The 13,464-nt window shown below is 44.3% G+C and overlaps 1 protein-coding gene across 1 annotated transcript in view; it reads left to right on the plus strand.

Moving 5' to 3' along the window:
• The first annotated feature begins 1,646 nt into the window (after positions 1–1,646).
• The window catches only part of LOC124777304 (invertebrate-type lysozyme 2-like), a 72,293-nt gene continuing 60,475 nt past the window's right edge, over positions 1,647–13,464 (plus strand). Inside the window, exon 1 of the mRNA XM_047252658.1 lies at positions 1,647–1,734. Within this exon, the coding sequence (XP_047108614.1) occupies positions 1,662–1,734 (73 nt within the window). The 5' untranslated portion in view covers positions 1,647–1,661. The remainder of the gene's footprint in view (positions 1,735–13,464) is intronic.

Raw genomic sequence — 13,464 nt, forward strand, 5'->3', positions numbered from 1 at the left:
TTCCAGATAACGCACTTTTACAATAATCCACAGACACATATAAACTTCAGTAGACTTCTTTCTCTGGATGACACGCTGTGGCCTAGTGGTTCTAGGTGCTTGAGTCCTAAGATACTGTTGTCGTGCTTCGCAGCGCACGGATTAACTAGTGGCAGTTTTGAAGCCGGTGTAGGAGCCCGCCTGCTGTGGTGCGTACGTGTATTGGGCGAGAGGTCGTCGCCGAGCTGCCGTACTGCTGTGTCCGCCAGCAGCGACACAGGACTTGGTATTGAGTTGATATTTTTATAATTTGCAGCGCGCTTGTTAATTTAAAGAAAAGGGTTTGTGTATGTGCGTAGTAGCAGACGGTAATTTTGATAATGATAGGAGTTGAATTCTTAAGGGAAACCATTGATAGATTAAGTATTGATTTTTGTCATTGATTTCTTTTGTATTTGTCAGGGAATTGTTTCATTATGTATTTAATTGAGAAGTATTTCAGCCTGTCTCAAGAGTTTGATTAATTTGTAATATTGCTTTAATGCCACTGGAGACAGATTTACATACGAAGCGATTATTCAAAGAGCTTCTAAAAAATCGAGTTTATATTTGACCAAACCCTTTCTCTTTAATTATATGTTGTTGTAGTAAGCAGAAGCAGCCGCAGCAACAGCAGGAGCCGCCATACAGAACATGCATTGCACTCAGCATGAATAATAGGTTTTTTTATGTTTTTGTTAAGTAATGGAACGCAGCAGATCAAGCAGTGGCAGCAGAAAGACCAAGTAAGTTATCTGTTGCGCACAGGACCAATTTAAAAAAAATAAAGGTTAGGCGATCTCTGTAATAGTAAAGTTAACAAGAGTACAAGCACGAGATTGTCAGTAGAAAACAAGAGATAAGAAGAAAGAGCTCGCGACTTTCAGTGGATGTGTGTGATATCTTTAGGCTAGTTAGGTTTAAGTAGTTCTACGTCAAGGGGACAGTTGACCTCAGATGTTACGTCCCATAGTGCTTAGAGCCATCTGAAACATTTTTTAAAACGCACAGTGTCACTGTCCGTCCGCAGCCTTTAGCCATATGACTCCATCTGTTTCCTCGTCAGCTCCTATGATAATACTGTAGATAACAGGAGACAGTGCACTAGTCAGAAGCTCCGATTTTCGCTCCAGTCTACCGGATCCAATAACTAACAGTGGCTCTGTGGAATGACCGAACCCCTCTTGTTGGCCTCGACAGAACGACTTTTACTCGACCGCTCTTAACGATAGTAGCGGAGATAGCCTGACGGGGCGCACTAGTCGCAACTCTGGCATATTCGCCGGGTAACCAGATCCTTTGATCAACTCTAGCTTGTCCAGTGCGCATCAGCCAATAAGTAATAAACTACGAGGTAGTTAAAAACCAGCGTTACATCAGCGATCGATGAAAATTTTAACGTTAATCCGTATAAATGACGAATGTGCTTCAGTGGATGATGATCAACTTTCGTTTAGTCTTATACCGCAAATATAAAGCAGACTGAAAAGAACTGACACGGTTGGCATAGCAGTAAAAATAATTCGTCGCGGGGATTTATCTCTACCTCTTGGATGCAGGAAGCAGGATGCGGGCAAGTGTCAGGCAGGAACTGTGGCCTGCGTTTTCGCTTCTGCCAGCGTCTGTCAGTATGCAGGAAGGACATGACGACCACAGCACGCACTTGGCCACCACTGCTGCTGCTGCTGCTTCTCTCAGCTCTCGCCGCCACGCGGGGTACGTTAATTAACAAACAACCTAACATAGATTCCGCTTAAACGACGAGTGTCGTGAGATCACAGTTGCTGTCTGGAAATACGCTGACGGAAAAAAATCTCGACACCAAGAAGGAGTTTTGCGACACGAATGAAAGTTGATAGGCGTGTTTGTACATCTGGAAAAAGGTGTCTATTAAACGAGCAAGTCGTATAAGAATGGCACTAGTAGCGCCACTATGAGGCTGCAAGTCACGTTTGCTTTAAATACACGCTCTTAAGCTGTTTGCTGTTGGACGTGGTGAGTTGATGTTAGTCAAGAATGCCTTTAAGGCGACAAAGATGCCATTATCAACACTTCACTGAGTTTGAAAGAGATCGTGTAATAGGACTACGAGAAGCTGGATGTTCCTTCTGTGATATTGCAGAAAGACTTGGCGGGAAAGTAGCTACTGTACATGATGGCTGGCAGTGATGATCAGGGGAACGTACAGTCACAAGACGACAGCCACGTGGCACTACCGAGAGGGAAGCCCACCGTGTTCTGTGTGTAGCTCTATGGCGTCGTACTGCGTCTGCAGCAGCAATTTAAGCAGCAGTTAGCACCAAAGTGACGCAATGAACTGATACAGATCGATTACTCCAAGGACAGTAGCGTGCATCTCACTGACGCCAAACCACCGCCACTTAGGAGGGCAGGGTGGAGATCTGGTGTGTTTTCTGATGAAGGTTTGTTTTGCCTCTGTGTCAATGACGGCCCTGTGTTGGTTAGCAGGAGGCCACTTGAGGGCTTTCAAACACCCTGTCTGCCCCTGTCTGCGTGTTAGGCATACTGGACCGCCACCTGGAGTTAAGGCCTGAGGTGCGATTTCGTATGGCAGCAGAAACGCTCTCGTAATTGACCCACGCATCATGACCTCATATTTGTACGTCACTCTGGTGATTCCATCCGTTGTGTTGCCATTCATGAACAGATTCCAAGAACTGTTTTCCTACAGGACAACACTCACCCAAATACCGCTGTTGTAAACCAAACGTGCTCTACAGGGTGTTAACATGTTGCCTTGGCCTGCTCGATCACCAGATCCGTCACCAATCGAGCACGTGTGGGAAATCATCAGATGTATCATTCAGTATCGTTCACAACCAGCATTAACTGCCCCTGTATTGACCGACCAAGTGCACCATAAATGGAACTCCATGCTTCAAACTGACATCCGAGGCCTGTAAGATACAAAGTATACACGTTTTCATGCTTTCATTCAACATTCTGGCGGTTACACCGGTTATTAACGCACTAGCATTTCACATTTTCAGTGGCTTACCTCACGCTCGCATGAAACTGTGATATTGCAATGTTAGTTAGGGAAATATATTCCCGAGATTTCATTACTCTACATTAATTATTTTTAGGTGTTGCGAATTTTTGGCTGTCTGTGTAATTTAACACTTTTGCGCCATTATTCTTCGAGTCGCTCGTAATCTTTTCAGCTCTACATGCCAGGGCTTAATTTCGGCCGGAACGGCGTTCTGGCACCGATCAATCCTTTCCTTTTTTTTTTTTTTTTTTTTTGAGCTTGTAGGAACAAGTCGGTAACGGAGATTTAAAGCAGTACACGTGTATTAAATTCAAACGTAACTATAATTTGCCCCTATGCCGGCACTGCGAACGTGACCGTGGGTGATCAACGGGATGCAACGGGCAGGGACGTGATAAAAAGTAATGTGTAACTAATGTAGCTAATGAAATATTTCAGTCAGAGAGTTAAAGTCTCCAGAAAAGTCTTGGTGAGCTTTTCTAAAACCTAGGAGTACACGTGTTCACCCGAAAATTCCGCTTCACACAACAGATACAGTGCAACTCTTTGAATGTAGCGGCTGGCAGCAGTTGAAAATATGACGTCATAGTCGCGAAGACTGCCGACTTATGGGGATATTTATCGAGCAGAACAAGGAAGCAAAGTGACCGTACTCCGCGATACGGGGAAAGACGGTAGCGACTGTTCTTTATATTAAGTTTTGTGTTTTTATTATTTGGATTATAAGAAATTATGTTATAAAAACATGAATTTCAGAACAAAATTTTGTAAAAATTTATTTCTCATTGTAAATTTTATCACAAGTTTTCAAAACTCGAAACTTAGTATTTTTATGGCTTCGTTGCGAATGGGTGGGGGTGGGGGGGTGGGGGGGTGGGGATAGTTGATGAGGTTCGTTCCGACTATTAAAATTTCGTAAAAGCAATATTGGAACCCCCATTAACATGTAGCTTCCTTTGTCGTCTACTCTGTCCCGCATTTCTCGTTATTTATCTCTCCTCTTAACTTGAATATTCTTCGGCAGCACTATGTGAAAAGTGAGCCCTGTTTTCTCTCCTACGGTTTTGCAGTGGTACACGGTTCTGAAGCTCCTGTGCAACAGAGCTAAGGTTTCAGGGCACCTCTTCCTCATATCAATACCAGTACCTAACAAAAGTAGATATCTTTTCACGTAAAAAGTTTCTTCGCCTGTGACAGTCTGCTTTTGACATCTTTCTTCTATCCTTCAATTTTTTTTTCTTTATTGTGATTTCATTCCCCTGCCCCATATGGGCAGGGGAGGGCTGGCAGCAGCACAATCCGCCGCTCTTCAGCCGAGTGACATGACAACTAAAACAAGAATAAAATAATACATACATAAGGAGGTAAAAAAAGGGGAACATAAAACAGAGTAAGGGGAGAAAATGGAGGTAAAAATACACTGACATGTAGACGTTCATGGGGGACAGTTAAAAAAGTCACCAGAAAGTTAAAAAACACAATTGGCGATTCTTAAAACACAGAGAAGACACTGGATGCGCATGCACGGGTTAAAAGTTGGCCACAGTATTAAAAACACTCTGAAACAACACACTTAAAACCCACTTGGAGCACACACGACGAAGAATAAAACTACCAGGTGGGACCTGCCGAGGGAAAGGTCAGAGAGGATGGAAAAGGAGGGAAGAGCATGGGGCAGCTGGGGAAGCGGCGGATGAAGAGAGGAGGGGCAACCGTGGGTTCACGAAGAGGCAGGAGACACATGGGGCGGGAGAGGAAAAGGGAAGACAGGGCAGGAGGGAGCGCAGAGACACTGAAAGAAAGCACAAGAGATGGAGGGGGAGTAGGAGGGGAAATCCGCTCAGAAGGAGGGAGGGGGATCTATCCTTCAATCATCCTCACTTCCTATATAGGGGAATACCATGACTTCTTCCCTCAGTGTGTCATTCCTAACGTTGAAGTTAAACAAGCCAAGTTATCCTTGCTACTAGTTTCCATTGTCTTTGTCTTCGCTTTTTTACCCTCAACACATATTCTGTGCATTGTGTTTTAATGTTTGCTATTTGTTCTTGCCAACAAGTCTTAGTTACTTTCTGCCAGGTCTGCACTATCTCATCTAAAATATACGGATACCTATGTAAAGCAGAATTGACCACTAGATGCACTAGTGGCAGACTCGCCAGTATAAAAGGAGGCGGGAAGCGCTGTGTTGTCAATAGCAGCAGAATGAGTCGTTCAGAAGGACACAGTTAAAAAACGTGGACTACTCCCTGGATGTCACATGACTAACAATCCATGCGAAACATGATCTGAATAAACAAGACCGCTGCGACTGTTACAATTCTTTATTGGAGAACAAAATAGAAACAGAAAAAGTAGCGTGTCCATTGGAGACATTTCAACCCTTCTAAAGACGCCCAAATCGACTGTTGGTGTTGTGACCGTGAAATGGAAACGTGAAAGAACAAACGCAGTTAAACCAAGGCCGACCTTAAATACTGACGGACGGGAACCGTTGAACAATCAGGAGGGTGGTTGTAAGAAATCACATGAAATCAGTGGAAGCAATCACTCCTAAGTTGCAAAGCGCTTTCAACAGTCCAGCTAGCACAGTGATTGTGCACAGGGAGCTAAACAGGAAGGGGTACAATGAACGAGCAGTTCCTCATAGGCAACACATTTCTGTACCCAATGGTAAGTGACGCTCGAGATGGTGTAAAGAAAGACACCACTGGACAATGGATAACTGGAAACGAATGATCTGCAGTGATCCATCACGGTATTTCCTGAGGGAATCCGATGGAAGGGTTCGGGTTTGATGACTGGTTGGAGGGCGTTGCTTGCCGTTGTGCTTGCAAGTACCAAAAATAGCTGGAACTGAGCTGCAGAACACTGGCGTGTTTACGGGCTTAGTTCCAATTTTTTTTCTTTATTGAGTTTCGATTCCCCCCCCCCCCCCCCCCCCCAATGGGGCAGGCTCGCAGCAGATTAGTATGCCGCTCTTCAGCCTACAGAATTTGTTTTAAAAAAATGGCTCTGAGCACTATGGGACATAACACATATGGTCATCAGTCCCCTAGAACTTAGAACTACTTAAACCTAACTAACCTAAGGACAGCACACAACACCCAGTCATCACGAGGCAGAGAAGAATTTGTTTAAAAAAGAGGAAGATAATAAATAATAAAACAGGCTATAAAATCGGAGACTTAAATGGTAACATGGTGGAAAAATTCTTGGAACTTAAAACATAGAAACAAAGGGATAATGATGCTAATAAAATACATATGAAGCAGACAGGTAAAATAATAGACAATCAAAAAACACGGCGACAGTCTGGTTTCTGATTGCAAGAGACATAAAATTCACACCCAGCGACAGCATGATTTCTGTTCGCAATACTTTGGAAAGACGAACAACACTGAACATTCACTTGAACACTGCACTGAAAAGTTGGCAAATATGGACATACCACAGCCGAGAGCAGGTGGGGGGGGGGGGGGGGGGAACCTGGACAGATGATGGGAAAATAAAAAGGGGGTAATGAGAGGAAAAACGAAGGGGGGGAAGGGGGGGAAGGAGCCGATGGAGGTCGAGGACCTATAAGAGGGGGGGGGGGGGGGGGGGGGGGGTGCTGGGGGGGTGCTGGGCAGCAGACGCGACAGGGAGCTAGTAGGTCCAATCGGCAGTTACGGTATAAATTACGACAGAAGTAAAAACATTTGCCGAATGCACATCATACAGACGTTTATGTACAAACACAGTTGTTACGTTATTTATTTATGAATTTTGCACACACAAGACTTCGCCAAGATACTTAAAGGCCGGCCCACGTGCAACTATCAGTCTGCGCAGATATCTGCGCGTGAAACAAATCTCTGCAAATGTGTCTCCACACGCCACAGTTTCAGTCTACTGTTGGCCAGCTATCTTTCGGTCTGGGAAAGAACTTCCAGCGGCAAGCGGCTACCATCTCTCAAAGAACATTGTTGTTGAAGGATCACTTGGTGTTGAGCATTTTCACAAAATAGTAACAGAAAAAGTGAAACTTTATATATGTTTAGAAAATAGAATCGCCAAGGCCACAATTACAATGCGCTTATTTGCTTAAAAAGTGCAAAACAACCCTCTCAAGCCCACAGGCGTCCATAGGTGGCCGGGGTCGGGAGGGAGGGGGGGCGATTAGGAGGGAGTACATGCGCCCCCCTGTGCGTTGGTATCTCTATATATTGAGTGGGATAACCATCAATTCTCTGGGATGTAATAAGTTTTATGTCTTATCTACAAAATTTAGTATTTATCGGTTGAAATGTCTCGAAAATGAGCAACACATTTCTAGCAATTTTAGAGCCTTGCCCTCGCCTACCCCCTGCCCCCCCTCCGCCCACCTCCGTCACGCGGAAAAATTTCTCCGGACGCCTATGCACGCAGTTTTTTGTGGACCTCGTACCACACCGTACGTCAGTGCCGTCACGGAGACCAGCCCCGAGTTAATAGAGTGCTCTATAATTCTTGCTGACAAACGCAGCAATTAGTAGGATATGTGCAAGACCCACCCACGGCTCACAAAGAGTCGTACGTGGCAGAATGTGTATGCCTTATCCAGTATGTGCGCCACCATTTACGGGACTTGTGTTGTCAGCCTGCACTCTAAATTGTAGAGGCCTCTTATGATAGAAGATACTCCCACTCAGCCCTTTGTGTTCCATTTCTCATACGTATACTTTACTACTGACGGTCATAACTATGTTAACTTCCCGTCAGATGACTGTATAGTAGGCCGAGTATCAAACACAGGACTTTATTAGTGCTCTACTGACTGAGCTACACAAGCCCAACTCTAGTACGGGGTGTTCAAAAAGTCTCTCCGGAGTGCCGTATGATTGTTAGCCGCGCGTGCTGTATGCCACAGTGAATATACCGAAATGAAACTCAGTGACATACAAGATTTTAATGTATTGAATATTCGTTTTTACTTACAAATTTTCACATTAAATGTTAAACATGTCCCTCCCCCCCCCCCCCCCCCTGTTGTTGAATACACATTCAATTTGTCTAATCATGTTTCCAATCACAAGCTGTAACAAATGGTTCAATTGGCTCTGAGCACTATGGGACTTAACATATGAGGTCATCAGTCCCCTAGACTTAGAACTACTTAAACCTAACTAACCTAAGGACATCACACACATCCATGCCCGAGGCAGGATTCGAACCTGCGAACGTAGCAGTCGCGTGGTTCCGGACTGAAGCGCCTAGAACCGCTCGGCCACCACAGCCGCACAAGCTGTAACATTTCTTCTGTAATGGAAGCAGTGAAAGTGGATATTGCAGTTTTCAATTCAATCGATGGTTTTGGACGGTTTTTATAGACAGCTGCTTTCGCTGCATGCCAGAAGAAAAAGTCAGGTGGTGTTAGGTTAGGCGATCGTGGAGGCCAAAGAACCTGTGAAATTATGCGATCACCAAAAACATTAGCAAGCAGTGACGTTGAAAACGCGAGTTGTATGCGCGGTTGCACCATCTTGTTGAAAATAACCGTTCAGTATTTCACTTAACACAAGTTCTCCTGTGTATGGGACAAACTGCAGTATCGTTGTGCGTTTACTACTTTCGTTGAAAAATATGGGACCACAATCCGACGTCTAGAAATTGCAATCCAAACTCCTATTTTCACAGATGAAGCGGTTCCTCATGAATACACAATGGATTTGCAGTACTCCACATAAAAAGAACTTTGCGAGTTCATGTACCTGTATAATGAAACCACACCTCATCAGTGAAAAATGTTTCATTAAGAATATCCCTTCCATTCTGTTGAACGAAGTTTTGAACCATTGACAATAATGCAGTCTCTTGCCATGATCAGTATTTTTCATTTCTTGCACGACTGTCACTTTGTATAGGAAAAGTTCTAATGTTTTCCTTACAGCTGCGTGGGCCCTTCCGACACTAAAATCGATTTCCTGGGCGAGTTTTCTTACTGACTTGTTCGGACTCATGGACATTTTATGAGAAATATCGAGTAGTTCATCCTCAGACAAAACGCTAGGACGACCACTTCTCGGTGCATCTGTCACTGAACCCGTACTTCGAAATTTGTTAATCAAATCTCGCACAGTATCGTGATGTGGGAGTGTTGTCTCAAGGAAAACTGAATTAAATGTTTGGCGAACTGAAATTGTGTATTTACCGCCAGCTTTGAACACTCGGTCGACTAAAAACACACATCCTTCAATGGTTAGCATTTTAACAGCGGCAAAAACGAAACAAACGAACAAAGGAACTAACCTTAATGTTCGCGTCAACACGTAACGACACACACTGTTGATACTACTGACGCTGGCAGAGGTAAATGAAACAATGGAATGTTGGGATAGTCCACTTGAAGGGAAGTAACCCAGGCAGGCGAACAAGCATACGGCACTCGTGGCTAACAATCATACGGCACTGCGGAGAGACTTTTTGAAGATCCCGTTACGTCCACACACCTTCACTTCAGGCAGTGGCTCATTTCCTATCTTCCAAACTTCACAGTCCTCCTGCGAAACTTGCAATACTAGCACTCATGGAAGATATGATATTGCTTAGACATGGCTTAGCCAGAATGAGTAATTCACTCTGCAGCGGAGTGTGTGCTGAGGTAAAAGACCCAAGCCCCAAGTTTGAGTCTCGGTACGCCATACGGTTTTCATCTGCCAGGAAACTTCATATCGGCACACACTTCGCTGCAGAGTGAAAAAGTTGTTCTGTGTCTCAGAACATTTCTCATAATTTTTCTATTACTAGTTATTAAACAAAGAAAATGTTTGCGATACTTCAAAAAGTAGCTTTCACGCCAAACTGAAAAAAATATTGATTGTTACATAGTATTTCAAAATTATATTTAGACGGTTTCGACTGACCGTTGAGGCCTGGGATGGCCTAATTGGTTTCAATTCCGGTTGAATTGCGTCACTGCATTTCGTTTGAACACACTTGTTAATTCAAATATTTTCGTATCAGTTCACTGTGGGAATTTTTGACTTGAGATGAATGCTGTATTTGTCACCGTTGCATTGTTAGCCTCCCCACACACAACGATCTATCTTGTGCGCATCACTTCTGCGCTGCCTGATCGTAGTGCGTGGACGTGAGATTTGCGCAGGTAAGAGGTGTGCCAACCTGGAAGTTGGGGTAGGACTTTTGAGCTAAACTGACATCTGCGCAGACAAATCGTAGTGTGTGGATGGGAGATCGCTGCAGACTGGCGCGCGAAACTTGTTCGAGTCAGCTATTTGTTCAGTCTGGTATTCCTCTCCTATGGCTACACAGTGAATTCTAAAACTCTTGATATGTGTTAATGCTTTAGAGAGTTCACTGCTTAATTCATTGAAATGTGCAGTAGTAAAACATCTTAGTGGGAAGTAAAGTGATCTAGATGAGGAGTCAGCTGCTTCTAATTTTTAAATAGAGAAGACAGCTACAGCTACCCCGTATCAAACAGGGAAACTTTAATTACTTGCGGAATTAACCAAAATTGTTAATTCTACCTGCTTTGAGCTTAGAAATGTTTCCTATTACGTTGACCTGCTATAAACTTTTGTGACAATGTAGACAAAATAAAACTATTTATCTTATAGAAGAGTGCAGTCATTATAATGTGTTAAGATAATAAAGAAACAACTTTTAACAGGGTCTTAGGGACATAGGGATTCTTACACCCGTGCGTCCACATACTGCCTGATGGGATGTGTGGTTCATAAGAAGAATGAATTAAAGATTGACTGTTCAGTTCACGATTGCAATATTAAAAGTAAAACTTTTCATATAGGCTATCAGTCCTATCTAGAATTCAGACTAAAGCCTTGTAGCCTGGTGCAAAAGTTTATAACAGAATGGTCGTAGACTTCAAGGAGGGAACAGAAAATACCCATATTCTTTGAAACTAAGTAAAAGATGTCTCATTAGTCAATCATGTAATTTATTCGAATACACTACCGGCCATTAAAATTGCTACACCACGAAGATGACGTGCTACAAACGCGAAATTTAACCGACAGGAAGAAGATGCTGTGTTATGCAAATTATTAGCTTTTCAGAGCATTCACACAAGGTTGGCGCGGGTGGCGACACCTACAACGTGCTGACATGAGGAAATTTTCCAACCGATTTCTCATACACCAACAGCAGTTCACTGGCGTTGCCTGTGATCCCTCGGGTAAGGAGGAGAAATGCGTACCATCACGTTTCAGACTTTGATAAAGGTCAGATTGTAGCCTATAGCGATTGCGGTTTATCGCATCGCGACATTGCTGCTCGCGTTGGTCGAGATCCAGTGACTGGAATCGGTGGGTTCATGAGGGTAATACGGAGCGCCGTGCTGGATCCCAACGGCCTCGTATCACTAGCAGTCGAGATGACAGGCATCTTATCCGCATGGCTGTAACGGATCATACAGCCACGTCTCGATCCCTGGGTCAACAGATGGGGACATTTGCAAGACAACAACCATCTGCACGAACAGTTCGACGACGTTTGCACCAGCATGGACTATCAGCTCGGAGATCATGGCTGCGGTTACCCTTGACGCTGCATCACAGATAGGAGCGCCTGCGATGGTGTACTCAACGACCAACCTGGGTGCACGAATGGCAAAACGTCATTTTTTCGGCTTAATCCAGGTTCTGTTTACAGCATCATGATGGTCGCATCTGTGTTTGGCGACATCGCGGTGAACGCACATTGGAAGCATGTATTCGTCATCGCGATACTGGCGTATCACCCGGCGTGATGGTACAGGGTGCCATTGGTTACACGTCTCGGTCACCTCTTGTTCGCACTGACGGCACTTTGAACAGTGGACGTTACATTTCAGATGTGTTACGACCCGTGGCTCTACCCTTCATTCGATCCCTGCGAAACCCTACATTTCAGCAGGATGATGCACAATCTCATGTTGAAGGTCCTGTACGGGCCTTTCTGGATACAGAAAATGTTCGACTGCTGCCCTGGACAGCACATTCTCCAGATCTTCACCAACTGGAAACGCCTGGTCAATGGTGGTCGAGCAACTCGCTCGTCACAATACTCCAGTCTCTACTCTTGATGAACTGTGGTATAGTGTTCAAGCTGGATGGGCAGTTGTACCTGTACACGCCATCCAAGCTCTGTTTGACTCAATGCCCAGGCGTATCAAGGCCGTTATTACGGCCAGAGGTGGTTGTTCTGGGTACTGATTTCTCAGTATCTATGCACCCAAATTGCGTGAAAATGTAATCACATGTCAGTTCTAGTATAATATATTTGTCCAATGAATATCCGCTTATCATCTGCATTTCTTCTTGCTGTAGCAATTTTAATGGCCAGTAATGTACATGGCGTTCAAATCATGTCTAAAAATGTAAAAATATTATGTGTAATTTGTCACGATTAATATGTTACATAATCAAGATTCCTTACTTTCTTTGATGAACTCCTTCTACATGATGATTTATATAGATTCGCATGTTATTTTGCTCAATGCTTGCTTGGACACTGCTGGAGAAAATTCTAAATCTTTGCCACTTCTGCTTGTTGCTGTCAGCCATCCAGTGGTGAAATTACTCTCATACAATCATTTGGTTGTTGTGTGATGAGTTGCAAGCGTCAGTGAATATTTATCGGTCTCCATGTCCATCTGCAAACAATTTCGCTAGTCTTCGGGTTCGCCGTGTAACTCACGTGGTACTGTCTAAGGGAAAAAAAGGCGATGCAGAACGAGTGAATTATTTGAATGGGACGGAAATATCGTTATGTACATATACAGACAAACAAATGATTATGGTTTTAGAAAGATTGGACGATTTATTCAGCAGAAAGAGCTTCACAGATTGAGGAAGTCCATAACGCGCTGTTCTTCCGCTCGCCCGTAAGCAAGCCGTTATAAGGCTTAGAATTGATGGATAATGTTGTTGGACGTCCGGCTATGCGATATAGTGCCAAATTCTGTCTCATTGGCACATTACATCGTCAAAATCCCGAGCTGGTTGGAGGGCCCTGCCCATTACAATCCAAGCGGTTTCAGTAGGGGAGAGAGCCGCTGACCTTGCTGGCCAAGGTAGGATTTGGCAAGCACGAAGACAAGCAGTAGAAATTTGCGCCGTGTGCGGACGCCCATTATCTTGTTAAAAAGTAAGCCAAGGGTGGCTTGAAATAAAGGGCAACAAATCTGGGCGTAGAATATCGTCGACGTACCGTTGCGCTATGAAGGTGCCGCGGATGACAACCGCAGGAGTCTTACATGACCGATCATCTATCCTGGTTGTAGGGCCGTATAGCGGAAGATAGTCGGCCCGGTATCCCACCGTTATCTGGGGCGTCTCCAGGCACATTTTCGATGATCATCGGAGCTCAGATCGAAGAGGGACTCATCACTGAAGACAATTCTACCTAGTCAATGAGATTTCAGGCCGAATGTGCCCGACTCCACTGCA

Source organism: Schistocerca piceifrons, chromosome 2 (genome assembly GCF_021461385.2).
Source record: "Schistocerca piceifrons isolate TAMUIC-IGC-003096 chromosome 2, iqSchPice1.1, whole genome shotgun sequence".
Taxonomy (NCBI): Eukaryota; Metazoa; Arthropoda; class Insecta; order Orthoptera; family Acrididae; genus Schistocerca; species Schistocerca piceifrons.